This window comes from Rhodnius prolixus, unplaced genomic scaffold (genome assembly GCF_049639745.1).
Source record: "Rhodnius prolixus isolate KJV_2025 unplaced genomic scaffold, Rpr scaffold_4, whole genome shotgun sequence".
Lineage (NCBI taxonomy): Eukaryota > Metazoa > Arthropoda > Insecta > Hemiptera > Reduviidae > Rhodnius > Rhodnius prolixus.
In genome coordinates this window covers 48,839,210-48,863,263 of record NW_027411614.1, presented here as the reverse complement: position 1 = coordinate 48,863,263, position 24,054 = coordinate 48,839,210, and the positions used below count along the sequence as shown (strand labels likewise).

Below are 24,054 nucleotides of genomic sequence, written 5' to 3'. Positions count from 1 at the left end.
AAGATATTCTAATTATTTTCGTTCCAAACTGAAATTATTTTTGTAAACAAAAAACAAATTAGCAGTAGTACTTCTTTGTCCGCCAACTGTACTCGCCTGAGAGAGCCAAATAGTTTGAGCATAAAAACAACATGGTGTTGTTGTCGTCCTGAGCCAAATCCACTACTATGGCCTCTACGAAATACAGTGTGCGGGGTTTCTGGCATCCAATGTGTTTGTTTATTGTGTGGATGCCTTATATATATATTGGCACGCAAACCTAGACATACCTACTTTGTGAAAACCCATTTTTTTAAAAAAATTAGAGAAAGTTAAAGGATGTGACAGTTTCCCTTTTTTTTAAAGTCGCCATTTTAACGGATATTCAGAACTTGTTAACACGTTACATCGAAAATGGCCGCCTAATGCATTGTGGGAGTATAGCAAGCCGTTTTTCGCCAATAAAAACGCAAGTATTTCGATTTAGAATTCAAATTAAATAAACGGTATGTAGTAATAATAAAAGAAATTACAAATTTTTACAGCCCTAATCAAGTTAAGCTAGTGCTAGCGTGTTAATCACCCAATTCGATTAGATTAAGTGCGATATAAAAACATGAATGCTGGGGAAAAAGTATAGGCAGCCAGCCCAAGCCTCCTTGATTCATTGTCTGCCATTATTCTTAGATTTATCGCCAGTAATCTTAAATTCTACTCTACAGCTGGCCAAACTTTACTGGTTCTATTCCTTGTTCACGGAGCTGCTGTTGTATTGGTGCCAGATTTACGAAAACAGGATTTTCAATGGAATTAAATATTTTGGATCCACAAATATAAATAAAGTAATGCCTATTTTCTCAGGCGGGCTTTACGTCCAACTACCAATTAGGCGTCGTGGACGAAGGCGACTAACAAACATACTTTACTGTAAATTTCTCATATTAACCATTAAATAAAATCCAAGGGCTAGACTAGTATCGCAATACATCTTAGCTTTGCGGGTCTCGGTTATAACTGCCTAACAAACATACTTTACTATAAATTTCTCATAATAACCATTAAATAAAATCCAAGGGCTAGACTAGTACCGCAATACATCTTAGCTTTGCGGGTCTCGGTTATAACCGCCTAACAAACATACTTTACTGTAAATTTCTCATATTTACCATTAAATAAAATCCAATGCCTAGACAGGGATCGAACCCACTAAACCAGCAATACATCTTAGCATTTCGGGTCTCGCCTCTAACCGCTCGGCTATCGTGGCGCCTAGAAATATAGTTATATCTACGTATACATTTCATTTTGACTGGAAATGTTTTTAACAAAGAAAATAGATAATTAAGGATTTTATATATATATATATATATATATATATATATATATATATTTAACAGCAACAGCAATCATAAGTCTAAAGTATCACCGTCGGACTAATGTACAGATCTACCAAACTACGAGTATAAAGCATTAAAGAACATTGCGTGCGTTGCATTTGGATTCACAGCTAAAACCGGATGCAATTCGGATTGAGTTATTGAGGGCAGTAATAACTGTATAGTGCGATGGCAACACCCTCTAACATTTTTTTTTTTTAAAAAAAAAGAAAATGTGGGTCACATTAATAATGTATTAGGGAAATGCATTTTCCTAATGATAAATAGCCCATAATAAATGTATTTGGGTATTTTTACAAAATACATATTTTAGGATAAGGATGGGGGGGGGGGGGGTTGGAGCCATCTAGCGAGGTACTTCGACCCTACTTGAGGTACTTACTTCCTGCTAACTGTAGTAAACGGAACCAGTACGATGGCTGCAATTTATCAAAATTTTGTTACTTATTTATTGGAAATACCTCTATTTGATGGCTTCTGGGATCGTAAAATAGGGTTTTCTATTAAATGGCCGAACGGCTTGGGTTACAACATTTTACAAAACAAACTAAGTTTTAACAAAATACTGCTGAGACCAAGGCGCCAGTGTAGCCGAGCGGTTAGAGACGAGACCCGCAAAGCTAAGATGTATTGCGGTACTAGTCTAGGCCTTGGATTGTATTTAATGGTTAATATGGGAACTTTGTAGTAAAGTATGTTTTGTTAGTAGCCTCCATCCACGACACGTTGGGCGTAAAGTCCGCCTGAAAAAAATAGGCAATTACTTTACTAATGAGACCTATGGTGCAGAAGAATGGGGCTTCGCGAAAACATTGTAACTAGTTAATTGTTACCATATTTGTACGTAATATCCGTAAATAACTCTTGTACCAAAAATATTGACCAAATTTTTGGACTGACTAGCTCCTCTAGGCGGTTACCCATGCCGATTAGAAGTCAACTTTAATTTGAGTACTTTTTCCATAAATCATTACATAACCGCACACTAATCCTCTTATCCGGTTAGCCTAGGATATCGTAGGTGTCGCCTGAAGCGCGAGCAACCTTCTCAGTAGTCAAATTGCAGTGGGAAGAAATCTTTGAATGATTACTCCTTCATTTTGTACCTGCTAATTGACGCAGTTTCGTCACATTTTCTGTTTGTATTTATGGAACAGGTTTACATAAAATAGGATAGTAGGGAGGAAAACATAATTGCATCATAGTTCTGTTTACTAAGATTTTTCAAAGTACCAAATAAAGTAATAACACAATTTTTAGTAATTTGACGGGAAAATGAAACTAAGTCTGTAAAATAAAGGCCTTTTTTTTTTAAGCGTGGCTTAAGTCCAATTTTCAAAATTGAGTGCTGTGTCCAAATTCAACATTAATTTAATAAATAACAATGAAGTATTATCTGAAATGAGTATGAAACAAATTTAATGACTCCTTCTCATTTCAATGCTCTGCTTTTTACTCTGAAGTAATAGAAATATCACATAAAGGAAGTAAAGCATCAGCAGCATCTGTTTGTTTGTGGGAGATGAAGAGAGGGAGTGAGAGAGAGAGAGTGAAAAGCGAGAGAATATTGAGTAATTATTGAGAGAACCAAGATAATTATTCGCTCCATTGTGCCACATTGATTTTTAATCAACATTCAGTTTATTTTGTGCCACATAATTCTGTGGCCATTTGCCGCTCATTTAGCCTTAAAATGTGATTGTTTAATTTAATTTAATGACCAAAAAAAAGGCTGGTGTGTTCTGTGCCACAATTTATCACCAATTATTTATTTGGTGCTTTTCAGGGTCGATGATGTAATGCAGTTGAAGTTTGCCGAATGTGGGAGCCCGAGGTGCCCGTGAGTCGTCGAGGAGGAACAACTTGGAGCGGGAGGAATGCACGCGGCCATCGAGCGCAACTCATGGCGCCTCCCGCCGGAGGATATCGTCCAAGTCGCCGACCCAAGGACCAAGAAAGCACAGGTAAATATATATATTACACTAGCGAGTCTTCATTTTGTGGAAATTTATTAAAAATGTTTAAAATAGTTTCAGATTTTGGAAGCTCCAAATGTTTCGAAAGCTCAAAAACTTTCTTTTTTTCGAAAGTAGAATAGAATAGAATAGAATAATTTTATTCGTTTTCAGGGTTCTACCCTGTACAAATGGAGTTTGGTTAACCTTATAAAACATAAATAAAAACTTGAATTGAAAACTAAAAAATATACATTCCAATCGAATGAAATTAAAAAAGAACCAAAATTTAAAAACATAAAGAATTATAAACAAAACAAAATTATAAAAGTGTTTTTATAAACTTAAAACGAAATTCCTCATTTTAAAGGCACTTGTTATAAAATAAAATAAATTATTTTTTCTGCAACCGTGTAGGGAAGTTCTCATTACTCAATTAAAATCAGCTGTGTAATGCCCAACTTCCCACACTAGTGGGGGGAAATTCCCATTAGTGTCACTTTCCGCACAAGTGAGTGGAAAAACTTTATTGTGCTCCCTTGATATAAGAAGTTTTGTTATTAAATATTTTCTGTAAAACTTTAATAAGCTTATTTACATTTATTTTATCTAAATAATTAAAAAAGGAATATTAAAAAAATAAAATAAAAATTGAAAGGAATATAGAAATAAAAATAATATTTTAATAAATAATTAGATATTTTTAATTATAACAGTTAAAAAGGTTATAGTGTTACCTTATAGAAATTTAAAATGGATTCTAGTGATGCCTGTTTAGAAAACACTCCTCCATCAATAAAAGAAACAGCAGAAAATGTAATAAGTAATGTAAATACGTAAGTAATGTAAATAATTGTAATATAACAATAAATGTTTATAATAAATAAATTACTTTTTGTAGACTGTAAAAATTGAAATTTTTAATTTTATTAGTTAATAAATGGTTGCAGAAAAAATATAATATTTAACTCTAGTGTAAAGTATTTTTCTCACACTCGGCAATTTGGACTTGCACTCGCCTCGCTTCGCTCGCTCGTGCGTGCAAACCCTGCCTCGCGTGAGGAAAAGTACTACTTTCCACACTTGTTAAATAAATATTATTTTATTTTTTATGATTTAAGGCGCGTCAACATCTATGGTTATTGGCGCCCGGAGCTTTTTCCAGTGCACTGCCGGCCTCCGGACAGTGTTCTCTCTTTACAGACAACACTGTCCATCACCGGACAGTGAGCTGTAAGAAGCTCCTAGGAAGAAAAAATCTAAGGGTCAGCAGCTGGATTCGAACCCGGGACCTCCGCGTGGGAGTCCAGTATGCTAACCACATAGCTAATCCCTTCCCTCTTAAATAAATAACTGTAATTTATCAATATCGGCTACATCTAATAGAGCTTGAACTTGAATATCTACATCTGTAATACTAGAGATGTATTTATTCAAGTATTTATCTCTATAAGATTGCAGCCTCATACATTTTAATAAAAAGTGCTGTAAATCCTCTCTTTCGGGAATACCGCATATAGGGCAATTGGAGGTATCTGCTTGAAAACTGTTTCTGAAACCAGACGAAGTGATTTGAAATGAACGAGGCTGACATAACTTCATTTGACTGATTAATTTATGCTTTATAATTGGCACCCTAAGAGACAAATATTGCTCACCCAGCGTTAGACTACTTATCTTTCTGAAGTCTGGATTGTAGTTTGAATGCAGAACAGCGTTAATGTCTAAAGAAAATTTATTATTCCGAAATTTCAGAATGCTACTGCTGAATTCATCCTTAAATTGTGACATTTCGCTAGTATTTAGCAAGCTAACTGCATCAATAGACTCCAATTTTCCTTTTAACTGATTGTATCAATTAAATTTAACCACAGATATTCTGTCATTACTGAGGGATTTTAAAATATTCAAGCATATCTTTGGGAGGCGGTTACCATCCATTAGTTGAACTTTATACCACCATATAACCATCTTTTTTAGAACCTCAGTTTCAATAGACTCTAACCCAACTTCTATACGTACATAATGATTAGGCACATTTCGTGGCCAATGGAAGATGGATTTAAAATATCTGGTCTGAACACATTCTAACTTACTGCAATATAATGGAGCCCAAATTTCTGCGCTGTATAATAAAACGGAATTAATCATAGATTCTAATAATTTTTTCTTGTCACTAGCGAATCCGATTTTGACTTTATTAAAATTTCTCTAACTTTACGGGATGCTAATTGTGATTTTCTAATAAAATGGTCAGCTGTAAGTGAAAAAAGGCCTGAAGAAGAGAAAAGCACTCCGAGTTCAAATGTATTGTTTTACTATTTCAATTTTGAAGTTATCGTAAAAAAGGGGTTTCATAGATTTCACTCTACCTCCCCTTTTAAAAATCAATATTTTAGATTTATCAGGATTTACTGTTAAAGAATTTTGGTGACAATAAACAGAAAGTGATTTTAGTTTTTTTATTTGCTGCTGCCCAATTATCATCAAGTAATACAAGATCATCGGCATACATTAACGCAGTAATCTCAGTATGATGGTCAACATTAACGCCATTGCAATCACTATTTTTTAGGTGAACAATCAGGTCCGAGATAAATAGGGAGAATATTAGGGGACTCAACGAATCACCCTGCAGGACACCCTGAGTCACGTCTACACTTTCCATTGTAGAATTATCTTTTAGGACTATAGTTGCCCGGTCATATAAACTTTTTAAAGTTTTGATAATTTTAGCGCTCAGACCAATCTCATGAAGTTTGGGCCATAACTGGCTATAATCAAGCGAATCAAACGCACGTTTGAAATCGATAAATGCTGCAAAAATATTCTTCATATTTCTATAACCCAGACTAATATTTACTATTGAATTTAAGACAAAAATACAGTCAACGCATCCCCTTCCTGGTCTAAACCCGCTATTTTTCGAAAGGTATTTCGAAAGGTTTCAAATTAAAAACTTCGGCTGTGTGTCAAGCATTCATTATTAATTTTTCGAACAGTTTTGATTATAATTTTAGTTTTGTATTAAAACTTTATTGTCTATAAGTTAAGCTGCGCTGGAGCCACTAAATTCTTTTGCCTTCAGCTCGAAATTCGTGCTGGAATGTTCCCAAGGGACTGCAGAATATTTCCTACTGAAATTTGGTTCTTCTTGAAGCCGTGCCAGATTGTACATAATTTTGAAGATGGGTAGATTGATGGGTATTTTGGACTTTTTTTTTCTTTTAGTCGCTCTTAAACTGGATGTTCTATGGATGATACTCGTACATGATAGTATTGTTTCCAGGAGTGGGGGGGGGGCGGTTTCTCAGCATCCATAGTTTTGGGTTGGAGGAAGAATATATTTTGATGACTAGAGTTGATTCTGTGACCTTTTTTTTTTTTTTGAGCGTCTCTCAGACTACTGTTTACTTTACGTTATTGGGCTACTTTACTGGAATACTATACTGGGCTACTTTGCTAAGGTACTTTACTGGGATACTATACTGTTTTACTGGGCTACTTTACTGGGCTATTTTACTGGGATATTTTACTGGGATGCAATACTGGGCTTCTTTACCGCGCTGCTTTACTGGGATACTATACTGTTTTACTGGGATATTTTACTGGGATGCAATACTGGGCTTCTTTACCGAGCTGCTTTACTGGGCTACTTTACTGGGATACTATACTTTTTACTGGGATACTATACTGTTTTACTGGGCTATTTTACTGGGATATTTTACTGGGATGCAATACTGGGCTTCTTTACCGAGCTGCTTAACTGGGCTACTTTACTGGGATACTATACTGTTTTACTGGGATACTTTTCTGGGATACTATACTGTTTTACTGAGATACTTTACTGGGATACTATACTGGGCTGCTTTACTGGGATACTTTACTGGGCTACTTTACTGGTCATTGCTGTTTATGGATACTTTTATGGGGGTCTATAAATAGACCTCTCTTGTCGATCTGTGGGTCTCTACACGTACTGAAAAGTGATAAATCGCAAATTATACAATCTTTTCTTTGTGTTTAGTTAAAACAGCAGAAGAGGACCCTATAATAGCGTGTTCATCAACATCTATCCGCCGGAAAATTCATCTACTAAATCTATTTCTCAATTTCCTTTCTCCTCTTTTTCGTACGTGATTTTTTTTTTATTTTGGTGTACTCATTAGAATACATTTAGATCTACAAGTATCTTTTATTAGAAAAATATGTCCTAAACTTCCCCTTTTTGGGGGGGGGGGGGGCATTTCCGAACTACAGCGAAACTTAAGTGACATTTTAGTAAAATTGCCTTGGTTAAATGCTTCTTTATTCCTTCTGATCTAGTAGATGTTGTTCGCCATGTTTGGTCCATACTCTGCCTGCAGCCAAGCTGAAGTTTATCTACTAAAGCGTGGATCCAATACTCCAAAGCCATGTCAATGATGTAGGTTTGGTGTTTGGAGATCAGATTTCACACAGTAGATTTACCAAGCGAATGAGGAGGCATAAAATGTAAGAAATGGCTAAATTAAAGATTAAATAGTTTCATTTCCGGAATTTTTATTAATTAAGAGAGATAATTATCAACTAAAGTAGGGAAACTAATGGAATTACGGCTGATGCAAATGACTTAACTGGTTTCACTGGCTGTGTGACGTCATAGTAGCCTTAAGAAATATTTCTATCGTGCGCATCGACTCTGTAAAGTGATCCTCATTAAAGATGATACACATCAATTCATAGAACTAAAAAGAAGAAGAAGAAAAAACGAGATCAATAAATACAGTAAGACGAGAAATGGGTGTATACTTGTATACAGATGTAAGATGTATTGAAGAGAGCGTGGTGAGAGAGAGAGAGAGGGGAACACGTGATCCCCTCGAGCAAGTCATGGAGGAGTCACGTGTGCAAGTCGGCAGAGCCAGAGAAAGGAGAGATAACGGCACCAGCAGAGCAGTCAGAATGCAAATGTCCATATTTGCAATGCTCTGGCCACCGTAGCGCTTCCAAGCCCCATAAATTCTGGGGCGCTTTCATCAGCCAACACTATCAGCCCCGGTAGAAAGCAACAGCAACAGCAGCAGCATAAGGTGTAACCTCCGTCAGTACTGTTAGCCCTTTCCTTTGATGGCCTTATCTTTGCTTGCCCTGCAATTGCAAAGGATGTTTCCCATCAGTCACACACACAGTTACAGAATCTTTCTCTGCATTTTTTTTTCCTTCCCTTTTGCTGCTCACTTACGATGTCTTCTACCAAAAGACCCACACTATCTTCCAACAAGGTTAAATTACCACAGTATCTGACGCAGATACCACCACTAAATATTCACCAAATTTTAAATAACCGTTATGTTTATGTCGAATTTACCATTTTCAAATCATGTTTTGCGAAACCTCCCTTACTACAGTTCTTAACCTTTTTTTTCTTAAACATTCTAATTTCTGGACATAACTAATTCTGGACCAACAGTTTACAGAATCGTTCATTACACTGAAATGACGCCATTTTGGAGAGAAATCTCCTCCATTTCTTTGCCCCAGAACTGCCCCTAAAATACTACTTTTTCCTTTTTTTTTTTTGGCGTTTATTGTGCTACAATCAGCGCATTAGCGCTATAAGTAACAATGATACAATAGAGTAGTAAATGATTAAGGTAACGAGTGGAGAAGTTACCCAGTGGTAACACTCCAAAACATTATAGGTGGTTAGTCACTCTCTTCACTTGAGAGGAGATCACAAGGCCACTTGTCTCTTTTAAGACGTTTTGTCCGGGTTGTCAGGAAGAGTTCTAGAAGAAAGATTTTGAGCTAGAGGATTGATATAAGATTGCAGGCTGAAGTGGAGTTTTCTGTATCGTGTTTTCAGCGACTTGTGTGACAAAAGGAATGTTAAGGTCAGTGTGTATAGTCAGGTTGGGAGACATAAAATGGAGCGTTTACGATAGTTCGAAGTATTTTAGATTGTAGCAATTGAATCCTTACGGAGATTTGAGCGTTTGGTTGAACCTCACAGCTCTATTCCATACGCCCAGGTGGGTTTTTAAAATAGAAGTATAAATCAGTCTTTTCTTGTCCAGAGAGAGTTTTGATCTATCGTCTAAGAGTCTTTTAAGCAGTCGATAGCGTCTGTTTAGTTCTGTTCTTTTAAGTCTAGTGTGGGGGTTCCAACTTTTTCCTACGATAATTAATCACTTTTCTTCTCAAAGTCCCACAGGAGTGAGCAAATAATTTCTAAAGTTACGAGCTCCCTGTGATCATTCGACTCAGAGGGCCTTCTCAAAAAAAAAAAAAAACGTACTTCCGTAAATTTGAGATGCTTAATTTTCTTAATTAACTGTGTGAGAAAAAGTGGAAAATCTATTTTCTTTTTCCCCAGTATACGCAGTTAATTTCCCGTGAAAGTTAGAATTTGTACAAAAAAACAACAACAAAATTCTCCGCATTATTTTGTGACTTTATTTGGAAGAAGCTGTAAGGGTTACCCCTACCACAGAAGATGGAAGGGTTACCCCCACCATAGAAGATGGAAGGGTTACCCCCACCATACTATTGTACTTAGTAGACCTAATAAAACGCAGTTCTTATCAAGTCTAGTTACTGTGAACTATACGAACTTGCATCACAGAAGCGTTAACTTTTTTTTTGTAAATCTGTAAAGATGAAATACTGTAGAAGGATAAGATGAAAATTTTGTAAATCTGTCTAATCTCATTACTTTTGACTCTCAATAAATTATGATTATTTAAATTCTAATTTAAGACGTGTCAACATTTAAGATGGGTAACTGGAGCGCCCGGAACCTCCTCATTACTCCTCCATCCTCCGGGCCATGCTCTCTCACTACGGACAACTTAACCATCGCCGGACCAGTGAGCTGTAGAGGCTCACTGGAGAATAGGGTAGCCACTTTGCTAAACCCCATTCCCTGTAAATATTGGCTTATCCCCACTTCCGTGGTCATTAGCCTCCCTATTTTCCTGCCCCTTCTTGTCGCACGAGCTGGAATGACACATGCTGCTACTTCCAAATACAATATTTTGGAGATATTTTTAATAATCAATTAAATAATCGATACAATCGGTCATGTAGTTTTTTTTTTTTAATGACCTCCCAACTTATCCCTCGTTCTAGAACAGCGTTTCCCAACCTGTGGTATGCGAAAAATAATCAATAATGGCGGACATAAAAAAATTAAATCATAAAAATATCATAGATACGTTTTTTCCTGTAATTCATAAAAATTATTTTAATTAATAATATTATACAGTAAAATTGTTAATATGTACAGTAATAAGGTTAGTCTGTCTCAAGATATATGAGAAAATATAATAGCACATTTAACAGGATTAAAATCGTCTTTCACGGAGTATTTTCCCAAAACCCGAAAACACAAATGATAATTGGACTTCGAATTCCTTCTATAAAGATAAAGAAAATTTAATAGAATTATCATGTGACAGAACTTAAATGATAACTATGTAAAAATCTGCTTAAAGAGACTGGATTGTAATGAGTAAGCTCTATCCAAGCAACATTAAATTTAATTGGTACTTACAGGTAGTAGAATGCTTAAAAGAAATTAATTTATAAGATTTGGGCACAAATATAATAATCCTTAAAGAAGAACTTAGTAAATTAATTAATAGTTTTGAAGAGAAAAATATGTACGCAATTTTTAATTATTTAAAAAAAGTTTTAAAACTAAGATCTTACACTTTACAAAGTTTATAAAGTGAACTTGGAACTCCTTTGTAACAGATCCATTGTATCTCTATACAAGTAAAGATAATAATAGTAAAATAACACACTCGGAGTAACAAATTTCACGAAATACAATCATTATTTTCGAAGTGGTAAAATTTAGAATGATGTTCTCTACCAAGTGGTTGCGCGAGCCAAAAAAGGGAAACGCTGATCTAGACGAATTGGGAGCAGTAGGATATTGTTCGTGTTATCCCTGTGAACTTAACACCAATTAGTATCCATATTCCTGTAGGCAAAAATCATCAAGTGTTTTGGAATACTTTAAGTTATATATAGGCAATAAATTTACAATATAAAGGTTTTTTTTTTTTACCGTAAGGACTAACTGTGACGTGAAGTACTTTAAAAAAAGAGACCTGCCCATCCTAAGATAATCTAAATCTTAAAAAACTTAGGTCAATTCAATTTAAATATTAGTATAAAATCTACCTCAACCTTGAATTGACGCAACATTGTCGCCAAAATAAATTCATGCTAATTATTACTTTTACTGAAATATTAACATACACAAAACTAATTCCCCTATTATTACAGGAAACGGTATTTAAATTAATAATAAAAAAAAATTCTCATTTCGGCAGCATTATTTGCTCGTTGTATAATGCATATATCCTGTTTTCGCAACACGGAATGATAATTTTAACTATTAACATGAATCATTATCATTTTTAATCTGTATAAGTTAAATAAAAATAAGGTAACTTTGGCCTCGGCGTAGCTAATGATGTTTATCGTTAGATAATTATAATTCACGCCATTTTGTGTTTGTATCATTTTTACGTGTTACATGCTTAGCATGCAGTTGTAGCTTTCTAAATAAACCAGATATTTTGACTTGGACGCGATACTTTCCTAATCTAGAAAGAATGAAAGATTAATACCTAAAATTAATGAGAGTAATGAAATATTAATTAAAAGAAATCACCGCTAGATGTGCAGGTTCAAGATAACACAGCGTAGATTGTGGAAGAGGGAGTATCCTGCTTAGCGCCTTTCAATTACGAGTAAATTGATTGTACCCTTCTTTATCTGCTATGTAGTGTCTGCTGAACTCTAGAGAAGTTCGAGGAATCTGAGAGTTCTACCCTAAGTAGATTAACTACTTAAATATTCTTAACAAAACTTCTGGGAGGTACAACGCTCTTTAAAACTTGGTTTAGTACCCAGGTTAACCAGGAAGCATTGGTACTCTTCTACCAGAATCCAACGCTCCCTAATTGTTTTTAGAGATGGTTCTCTTGAATCAAATCCAACGCTTCCTAGTTGTTTTTAAGGATGGCTCTCCTAAATCAAATCCAACACTCCCTAGTTGTTTTTAAGGATGGTATCCTAAATCAAATCCAACGCTCCCTAGTTGTTTTTAAGGATGGTTCTCCTAAATCAAATCCAACGGTCCCTAGTTGTTTTTAAGGATGGTTCTCCTAAATCAAAAGTGAACCAATCATTTCATGTAAGTTCTAGGGGAAAAAAAGGGAATACCGATATTCAAGGGGTTGTCTCTTGTTTCAATTCCCTGCAAAGTCCTCTCTCCTTGCTTAAGTTATATATGCTTAAGTTAGTTCCTAATTCCAGGGCGTACTACGCACAATGGAAACCTGTAAACTGTTCGGTTCCTTGTGGGAATTCTCGAGATCAGGATTGGGAAAACTAGTCCTTGGCACTAGGCCACTCCCACATTTCTCTTTGGAGGGCGTATCCCCGGCAAGCTTTGTGTGAGAAACCCGCAGGAAGAGAAGGAGGTGTCGCCGCCCTCCTAAGATATTTTCTTCTATTAACCGGCACTTGCAAAGTATTTTGGGGAAGTCAAATGTCTTCCTAATTTTGCACATCCACTGATAAAGGCTGCTTACTTTGAATCTCCTTTTCGGCCCACAGGTTATCATCCCTAAGTTATTCAAATCCTTTCTGCATGAGTCGCCATGACGACATGGATCATGGTTTAGACAAGTCTAAACATCCAGTTCACAGGCATCGGCCCATTGAGCATCTTTTAATGCCCAAAAATGCTCTAAAGTTTCTTCAAGTGCAGCAGACAGATACGGGCGCGCCCTCTCGCGATCGATATTGAGCGGAGAGGTTTAAAAATAGAAAATTTAAATAATCCTTGCCGTCCAGTTGATATTTTAGAGTTTCCCATTAGTATTAGGTAGTAGGATAAATTATTGTAGTTTTATACAATGCCACTTGCATAGTATAAAATCACAACTAATATAAAACAAAAATAAAACAAGCCGAGCCAGACCTCACATTAGTTAAAACTCCTACTTCCGGCCCGGCAGTAATCCTAATCGTTCTCTTATCCAATGGGCTGATTACACGCAAACACTAGATATAAAGTTTTGTTCCGGAAGGTAGCACGAGAGTATTGCTTTCTTAGATGACGTCACTAGGCTAACGGAAAAATTTAAAACGGAAACAGTAACTTAATTACGTATTTTAATGGTATGTTTAAGGAGTAGATTATTTGGCGTAAGAAGAACGAAAGCAAGTAAGAATCTGGTGTTAACTACTGCCACACTTTCAGCATTTTCTGCTATTAAAGCACGTACTTCTTAAAGATTTTGTGAGCTCCAGAAGCTATGTGACTTCTTCAAACGGTAAAGCCAACCAACTCGGTAAAAACGCACTTCCGTTCAACCAGTTTCCATCTCTACAGCCTCAAGAGCATTTTCTTGAAAGTTCTTTGCGTATTTAAGGACGTTAAAAGGAAATCGTTGAGAGTCTGTTTTCAAGAACCCCCCCCCCCTCAAACCTGAAAAGCGTTCTTAAAAGTAAAAATGGCACTTTCTGTTGGCTAAATTTTGTACAAAAGCTAATCGCAAGAGTACCCTGGTGGCTTAAATTTTTTGAACTTCCGGTGAAATTAGGTTTTTTTTTTCATTTACGCTGATCACAGACTTCTCTAAATCAGTCTGACCGATAGAATGTCATAGAAAGAGAAACTAATTTTTCGTATTCAGTAGGGGGCTCACTAAACCGGAAATACAAAATAGAAAATCTGCACAAACGCTTTACTTCCTCTAGAAGCAGTAAGAGGAAGCAAAAATAATTCAATAATAACTTCCGCCAATTTTAATTTTAACGTTTTTTTTTGCAAAAACTAATTTTAGACGCACTTCAGAGTTTTAAGATTTAAACGGGCAAATCAGTTAAATCTACTGGAATAACTTTGTTGCTAAAAGGTCGATTATACTTCTAAATAAAATCGAATTAATTATAGCAAATGTTTACTACACCAAACAGTTTTAAACTATTAGTAGCCATTCATAACAAAAACCATTCATCTAATTTTGACAGGTTATTCCGTTATATTTTTAATTCAAAATCATGTTTAAAATTATCGCGTAATATATTGACATTATTTGTGACGCAAAATATTTTGTAATTAATCGCTATTAAACTGTTCAAAATCAATTTTATTGTTTTGTTTTTAATGAATTGGTACTGTCGATTTTTTGTGACGGACTAACTATCGTTAATATATTATTTTTTTATCTTTCCGGAATAAGACACTACTAAGATCCATCTGGAACTACGGAGCTAAGCTGTAGGGCTCTGCGAAAGCTTCCAACATCCAAAGAATCCAATCCTTTCTAATCCTAAAGTCCTTCGGCATATCGACAAACGCTCCTTATTATGTATCCAATTTCAGCCCTCCATACAGACCTCAATATCCACCTTTGTCAATGACCTAATCCATTCTTGGCTTCCTTAATTTCCATAATAGCCTAACCATACATCCCAATCACCACAGTACAAGCCTTATCGACAACAACCCATCCCGACAGTCCTCCACGACGCCTGAAACGACGTTGGCTCAGCGACCTTTTACCAATTTCCTAATTTTCTTTCCAACCTCTAGAGAGTTCCAGCACGTATACAGGTTGTAAATAAATAAATACAAATAAAAAAAAAAATCCTTTCCGGAAATATCCTATTCCAGATTGTGTGTCTACGTCAGCCTAAAACAAAAATGGAAAACGACGCTGAGTTCTCAAGTTGCGGTATTTAATGGTGACTCCATGGGACTCAGCATAAAGCATTTGGATAATAAAATCTCTCCCCGCCCGGATGTGTGCCACTTTTATTTCACCACTTCCAGGATACTTTTAGGATTTTCCCGGAAACTACGTCTACGATTTTTTTTTTTAACTTGGTATACTTACAGCTTTTTCTTTTGTGACAGGAAATACTTTATGGCATCTATGGGGGAAACTAGGATTTTCGCTTCCTTCTTGAATATGCTCTTATTTATTCTTTATAATACTATTGTATTATAATTCATGTGCCGTTCTCAACCGTTAGCGATTGTTTGTATGGTGCCAATTCTGTGTTGAAGAGTTTACAATAAAATTGAATTTGTAGCTGCAGATCGAATCCTCCTTAGTAAACCTAAGGGATTTATCTTAACTGGGAATTATGGGAACCATCTCTTAATCGAATTTTGGTGATTCCTTAAAAAAAAAAAAAAAAAGTAGAACGAAAAAAGTGCTATGAGAGAACTAAGTATAAAGTTATATATGCGAGGTGTGGCTATTAAATAACGAGACTATTGCTGTAAAACATTTTATTTTAAATTTATACATATTTAGTTATTATCACCTTCAATATACACCCCTCCACTAACCATAAACCGCTCCATGCGTTTTCTAAAAACATTACATTTTTGCAATAAATACTCAGAAAAGTTTTAGTCCGAATACGATTCTGATGACACGGATAGAAAGACAGATAAATTTTCTAAACATTGATACCATTTTGAAGCATAAGTTATTCTCCAAACAGCCTCAATCCTCCTGCGGATGCTGGAAAAATAAAAGTACATAATCGAAATTTTTAAGAAAACTCATTAGGCCCTTATGTGATCATCATCCGACCTAGGTGCTGGTACTTTTTATAAGAGTTTCCTTGTCTAATGGGCTTTCTAACGGTATATCATTTTCGAAAATTCCTTATATCTTCGTATGAGAAATTACGTTTGTTTTCCAAGAAAACGTGTTCACGAGTGTTAGTTCATCAAATTGTTTAATTCATTGAAAACTCTTTTAGATGAACCAATAGTAAATTACAAAATAGATTGTCTTAAAATAAGGAAGTCAAAGGTTACGTATGATTTGTATGAAATTTCGTAAGGATATGTCGAGCAGGAAACGAGATATTTAGAGTTAAATTTTGCTTCCGTTTGAAATATTGAAATCTTTTACATCAAATATCTTGTAAACTACTCGATAGATTTTCTTTATATTTAATCTGTATATGGAGACAACTATTGTCTATAATTGTGTAAAATTTAGTAAAAATCCGTTCAGTAGGAAACGAGATATTTAGAGTTAAATTTTGCTTCCGATTGAAACATTGAAATCTTTTACTTCAAATATCTCGTAAACTATTCGATAGATTTTCTTTATATTTTATCTGTAAATGGAGGTAACTATTGTCTATAATTGTATAAAATTTCGTAAAAATCCGTTGAGTAGGAAACGAGATATTTAGAATTAAATTTTGGTTTCGTTTGAAACAGTGAAATCTTTTACATCAAATATCTCGTAAACTACTCGATAGATTTTCTTTATATTTTATCTGTATAGGGAGACAACTTTGTCTATAATTGTATAAAATTTCGTAAAAATCCATCGAGTAGGAAACGAGATATTTAGAGGTTAATTTTGGTTTCGTTTGAAATAGTGAAATATTTAACTTCTAATATCTCGTAAACTACTCGATAGATTTTCTTTATATTTTATCTGTATATGGAGACAACTATTGTCTATAATTGTATAAAATTTCATAAAAATCCATCGTGTAGGAAACGAGATATTTAGAGTTAAATTTTGCTTCCGTTTGAAACAGTAAAATCTTTTACTTCAAATATCTCGTAAACTATTCGATAGATTTTCTTTATATTTTATCTGTATATGGAGACAACTATTGTCTATAATTGTATGAAATTTAGTAAGAATATGTCGAGCAGGAAACGAGATATTTAGAGTTAAATTTTGGTGTCGTTTGAAACAGTGAAATCTTTTACTTCAAATATCTCGTAAACTACTCGATAGATTTTGTTTATATATTACGTGTATGTGGAGACAACTATTGTCTATAATTGTATAAAATTTCGTAAAAATCCGTTGAGTAGGAAACGAGATATTTAACATTTTAAACTGTAAGTTTTTGTTAAGGAGTATACAGATAAAATGAAAAATCTAATCTTTAATCCTTACTTCCGTTCACTCAGAATTCTGGCTTTATATTGAGAACTTTACACGACCAGCACTTGGCTTATCTAGTGGGCGTAAGTGAAGATATATGTACTGGTTCATGGGGAAGCTTTGGCTTGAATCCAGTAGGCGATGTCTCATAGATGGTTCCCTGGCCAGATATTAATAATAAGTCCTAACTTTCTCTTTTCCTCTCCTTACAGCATCTCAACATCTCTGAATTATTACTATCCTTGTTTTGTATCTTCATCTTATATAAACAAACCAAAAACGAATTAATACGAAATATGCAGGTTATTATATTTGGGCACGATTAATTGTGGATGAGAAAAATTAAATTCTGGTGCTGAATCACTTTCTCTTATACAAATTCTCACAGCAGTAAGTGACAGATCTTTCAGAGATTCACAGCATCAAAGTTTCACTGTCCAGCGAAGTTCTAGAGGCCGGCACGATTTTTCTGATTCCCGACGACGAACCCTTCTCTATAGATGTTTCAAATCTAAACGGTTGGATGTCTACCAAGGAGGTTAGTTTACACAATACCTCTAATCCTGGGTATTGGCTAAGCTCGATAATGACAATCGGCTAAGCTCGGTTATGACAATCGGCTAAGCTCGGTAATGACAATCGGCTAAGCTCGGTAATGACAATCGGCTAAGCTCGTTAATGACAATCGGCTAAGCTCGGTAAAGACAATAGGCTATGCCCGGTAATGACAATCGGCTAAGCTCGGTAATGACATACAATCGGCTATGTTTTTGGGATAATTTTTGGTCAAATTGTTTATTTTATAGATTGAAGGAAATCAGTAAATACTGAGTTCTTAGCCAGTTCTATTCTAAAGTAGCTGTCATTTTTAAACATGCTAACAGCTGTTCATTAAAAAAAACATATGTTTTCTTGAATTAAATAATTGGTGGAACTTATGAAGGGGGGTTAGTGCTTTCGTCATTCGCTGCAAAGGAGATGATCATAAATTGCCCAAAAATAGCTATTGACCCTCCCAATACGTTGTAAATTAGCATTTTTTGGCACCAATAAAAACTAGACTTAAAACTATGTCTAGTTCATTTTCTTTGAGAGTTAGTGAGTTAATCTAATCTATTACGGTTGAAGAATCTAGAAATTGAGTTAGATTAGATATTAATATATCTAATTCAGTGAAATATTCATCTTAAGATATTTTTATAATGATTTAGTTGCGAATCATTTCATTAGATATAATTTACCAGTATGGCTAGTTAATGGTGTCACTGCAATTCGTTTCGTTTCGATTTCTTGGAGTACATGAGAAACTATGTGCTCTAATTACTACTATTTTTTAAATTTGTTTTTTTAAAATGATTTAAGGCGCGTCAACATCTAAGGTTATTGGCGCCCGGAGCTTTTTTCAGTGCACTGCCGGCCTCCGGACAGTAATCTCTCGTTACAGACAACACTGTCCATCACCGGGACAGTGAGCTGTAAAAAGCTCTCTAAGAAGAGAAAATCTAAGGGGCCAGCAACTGGATTCGAACCCGGGACCTCCGCGTGGGAATCCAATACGCTAACCGTATAGCTAATCCCTTCCCTAATTGACTACTATTGTATGTCATTTAACAAGAAGACAGTTGTAAAAATTATGAACTTAGCACAAAAACTTAAGAGTGGCTTAACGAAGTTACACGCTTACGCGCTTTTAAAGTTAAAAACGGACTAACAACAATTTATGTCTTTTAATTTAGTAAACACTGAAAGCTCCACCAACCCCCCCCCCCCCACCACCACCACCACCACAATTTTGGAGCTTTATACATAAACTTGTAAGCTAATATGTGAATGTTATTTGTGTGAGTATAATAATTGTTAGGGTTCTTTAATTAGGGAAGCTTTTGTTTCCAAGCTTTTTGTTACTGTTATTCTCCGACAAAAACGGAAATACAAGAAAGTGTGGGGATGGTTTACAACTACAAAGCTGTTTTAATGGCCAAGGATTACATGAACTTAAGTATCCGGTTCTATTCGGTGGGTAGCAGACTTTTTGTATGAGTTCCAGCCACTTGAGCTTCGTGGACTTAAACTTCAGAGAACATGCTTCCATGTTTGAAACATGTTTTTAGAATATAGTCAGTGCAGTTGTAAAGATGTAAAGATGTAGAAAGGAAATCGTTGAGACCAATTTGAGTACATCTTAAAAAAGAGTGACACTTCCGTTTAGCGTTTTCTTGTATCGCTACGTTAAACTACGAGGTGTGGTAGCACTGCAACATATAATATAAAGTTTGAGCTTGCGGCGATTTTAAGTTTAAGAGACTTAAGTTCAAACAGACACTTATAAAACTCAATTTCGAAACTTTTACTATATCGCAATAGTTAACTGAGTTGAGAAATGAGCAAGATAAAATAAAATAAAAAAATGTATTAAAAATGAAATAATTATAGAGAAAAAAAAGTATAAAGAAATTTTTAGTATAAACCTTGAGGAAATACTAAGGTTGTACTGTAAAAAAACAGAAAAGAAAACATGGCGGCCACTAAAGAAAAACATTGTTGGAAAAACAGTCGGGTCAGGTGGAAAAATAGTCATACACAAAGAAAAATAAGGGAAAGAAAACGGGCGTCCAAAGCCTCCTAGATCCTGTCCTGCCTTCAACGGCAGAGAAGCAGAGTAACAGCAATTGGTACTGTTCACTGAATCTGGGACACCCGGAGGAACAGTTTTATATTGGGCAATAGCAAAGGATGAGGGTGTGCACACTGGCTGGCTCTGAACCCTCTCCCGTACACCTAGACCACTGGGTTTCTACAGGAACAAGATATACCCAAACAGCCACCTATATACCCCATCCCCACCAAGTGTAGGACATACTTGCCCTTCCTAGGGCACCACCCTGTCCATACCTCCTCCCATTACGTCATGTAAGTTAGATGACGTATAACCCCTGCATTGGATCCCCCCCCCGTTCTTGTGCAACACCTCCGTATCATTCTTTGCCGTTATGGGCCGGTCCAGGGATCTCTTACTTCAGTCCCCTCTCTCCACGTTCACTCCGAAAACAGTGTGTCACCTGTAGCACCTTAAGTAGACAGTTCACACGATTCCCTCCTCTATCTTCGCGTGCGGAATGTTGTAAATATTTATGTTATATCATTCTAGAGGTGATTTTATTTTTATTTGCTTCTTATTTTCAATTTTTTTAATTTTTCTTCGTACGCATTTTAGGGCAGTTTTTATCCCGGCAGGAAACAACAACAATTTCTCAGGAGAGGTAAATTATAACTTCTACACGAGTTACTTTCATCTTTCTCCTGAATATTAAACAGGATGAGCATAACTATGCTCTTTGGTGCAACTGCTATTTCAATTCTTTAATTAGTCATAATTACTAGGATGAATCCGAAGTCCGTGAAAAAGCAGGAAGAAGAAAAATCATATATATTTACTCTCGCAATACCCTGGTATTCGTCCAGTCTCTCCAAGGAAATATTAGGGAGTTGGAAGATGGAGATAGCCATTCCCCTGCCGTCAGACATCCCTCTCCTAATTTTCCCACAGATTATATCCACCCGATATCCACGAAAATTTGTTGAAGAAGTTCCAGAATGTGATTTAAACACCTTCCTTCTGAGAGAGGATATATATCCTCCACCATTTCCCTACACAATATTCACGAAAACATTTTGTGAAGTCATGATGTGTCTTGTAGCCCGTTAGGAAAGGCATTTTCTTCGGAGAGTACTTTGTCCCTTAGTCTAGAAAACTTGAAAAGCGTATTTCCCCAGAGGAAAATTCAATATTGAAAATTTGACATTATCTCGAAACTTATCCAGTAGTCAGAAAAAGTAAAAAAAAGTTTTTTTCAAAAATTAGATAGGCCCAGACAGCTCAAGGAGAAAACTTCTTGTTAAAATAAATTGTAATCGTAGATACACCTTTAGAGCAATATTCCTTGTGAAAATGGATCTTGCCATTCCTGCAGGATTGCTAGTGTCCCTGAGGAGATTTCTCCTGTTTAATAATGCAAACTTTTGGTTACTCACAGAGTATTACTAAGAAGGGCACACAATTCTTCCAGCACATCGTATCTCGCCCTTCAAGTTTTTTTTTTACTACACTTTTATGTATTACTTATATTAAAACTGTCCTGTAGGACAGTTGTATAAGGGTTGATCGTAAAAAAACTGAACAAAAAGGCGTAACAAATTGAACAATTTTTTTTGTCTCCTTTTGTACAAAAGATAAAATTTCCATATATTCTTCATAATAGAGGGCATATGCTCGTTTACGAGAGTGATTTACCCTCCCCTCTCCCAACAACGTAGATTTAATAGATATCGAGAAAAAAGTTACCAAAAATGGGCAAAAACGCCATTTTAAAAAATTGTTCTTGTCCTCATTACCATTTTTGTGAACAACGTAGCGCCTAAACGTGTGGACCGATTTTCATGAATGAGGTGTCATTCGATTCGAAATTTTATGTAGATGAGCCTTTTTGAGGTCTTTAGAAAGGCCGTAGGAAGGAGTTTGATTAAATAGAAAAGATTAAAGAATACATCAGAATATTTTGGGAAAAAATTTGGGGAACAAAAATAATGCTAATTTTGGACTTATAGTCGATTAAAAAGAAATTATTAAAGAATTTATTAGAAAGTTAAGAAATCAATTCCAAAAAAAAAAACAATATGGGCAAACAAAGAATGATAATTTTAGTATTTATAGTCGACGAAAAAGTAAAGATTAAAGTTCAGTTAGGAAATCAGCTGGTAAAAATGAAGGTTATTTAAGCAAAGTGACCAACTTTTATTGTTTATATTTTTATTTATTTGCTATTCATAATCTACCAAAATAATATGTAATTAGTTTTATTAAAAATATTTTATGCTAATAGTAAGTCGTGTAAGTGTTCGTACCAGATTTTTAAAGTTAACTTTAAAATAAATTACTGAAATGAAATCCCTAATACGATAATTACATTATAGAATTAGAACGATAAAAATAAGTTGGTCACACTGCATAGATAACTTTCTTTTACCAGCTGATCTGCTTGGCCAGTTATTGGCGGCTATCTTTTATAACTTTTAAGTCCTGTATCTTTATTAACGTGATTTTTTAAGTGAGTGTTAAAGTGAAGTTCTATTTTATTAATTGTGTTTAAGTTATACTTAGTTTGTGATGTACAGTTTTAGTGCGAATAGTGTTGTGAATTATTTTAAATAGTGTCAAGTGCTATTGGTGGACTGGTGATCTGCTGAGATGCTGATGGATATTCCTTAAACTAGGTAATACTTTATTATCAACTACTTAATTTAAATTTCAATTACATTGTCAGTGTTCTTGCATGCAAATAACATTTTATCATTGAATTATTACTTACAAATTAATATTAATGCTACTTCTTGACTACTTTCAGTGTTGGTTAATTCTTAAATTTTGAATACTACAAAAAGAATTTAAATTTACCTTTTTCTTTAATATTTTCTCTTTATACAAAAGATATACGTTTTATTTGTATTCTTATAAGTGCAAAATTAGCATTATTTGAATCTTCTAATTATTTCATGGAATTGACTTCTTGAGCTTTTCATTTTAATCGACTATAATTTCTAAATTAGCATCTCAGTTTTCCCAAATAGAATAGAATAGAATGAATCTTTATTTTAATATAAATATGTACAAAAAGTAAATAGATGATTGTCAATGTACAAAACATTTTAACCTACATAACAGGTGCTGGCAGAGAGGTTAAGATATGTAGGATAAGAATGCAGGGAAAAAGGAAGGAAATACCTGCAGCTATTGTGAAAGTTAGAGAAAGACATGATAGATTACTTTGGGTCTGCAAGAAGATAGAAGGATCTATAGGAGGCTATGTCGCGGAAGATAGGATTAGGATGACAGACTGGGATGGAAAGGAGTTTTGATTTTGGATATATAGGAGTGTAAGGGATAATGGATGCAATCTCATGGAGTGAGTCAATTTTAGTGCGTCGTGGTGAGTCTGTGAAATTTGTTCTATGTTGCCTCGAGTTTCTTGATGTTGCAACTACAAATCACTAAAACATTGCTATCTATACCAGTTATAGAGCAAACGTTTCTATACAATTTGGTGAAGAATTTATTAAAATCTGATCAATAGGAAGGGAGATATAGAGGTTTGAAATTTAGAGCAATTTGAATACACCCAAAATTTAACCTTCCATTTCTCAGTAACTATTATAACTAAAACATTTCTGTTTATGTCAGCTATAGAGCTAACTTTTCTCTACAACTGAGCGAAGACTTCGTTATATCGGACCAGTACGAAGAGAGATATAGGAGGTTTGAAATTTGAACGATTTACATTAGCTCCAAAATTAAACCTTTGATATCTCAATAACTATTATTACTAAAACATTGCTATTTATACCAGTTATAGAGCAAACTATTCTGTAAAATTTGGTGAAGAATTCATTAAAATCGGAGCAATAGGAAGAGAGATGTAGAGGTTTGAAATTTAGAGCAATTTGAATACACCCAAAATTTAACCTTCCATTTCTCAGTAACTATTATCACTAAAACATTGCTATTCATACCAGTTATAGAGCAAACTATTCTGTAAAATTTGGTGAAGAATTCATTAAAATCGGAGCAATAGGAAGAGAGAGATCGAGGTTTGAAATTTGAAAGAGTTAAAAACCTTATTTCTCCATATTGTTTTCTAATTCTTTTTAATTGACCTTAGGTCAAAATTAGTATCGTTTCTTCGATATGTTTCTTGGAATTGATTTCTTCAATTT

The 24,054-nt window shown here is 34.8% G+C and overlaps 1 protein-coding gene across 4 annotated transcripts in view; it reads left to right on the top strand.

Moving 5' to 3' along the window:
* The window catches only part of LOC141456439 (inactive dipeptidyl peptidase 10), a 134,718-nt gene that overhangs the window by 58,979 nt on the left and 51,685 nt on the right, over positions 1-24,054 (top strand). For 3 of the 4 annotated variants that reach the window (XM_074132441.1, XM_074132442.1, XM_074132440.1), the window contains exon 2: positions 3,163-3,340. In XM_074132441.1, the coding sequence (XP_073988542.1) occupies positions 3,254-3,340 (87 nt within the window). In that variant the 5' untranslated portion in view covers positions 3,163-3,253. Of the gene's footprint in view, positions 1-3,162; positions 3,341-22,367; positions 22,558-24,054 lie in introns of those variants that run through there. The other variant, XM_074132444.1, reaches the window with a different exon arrangement.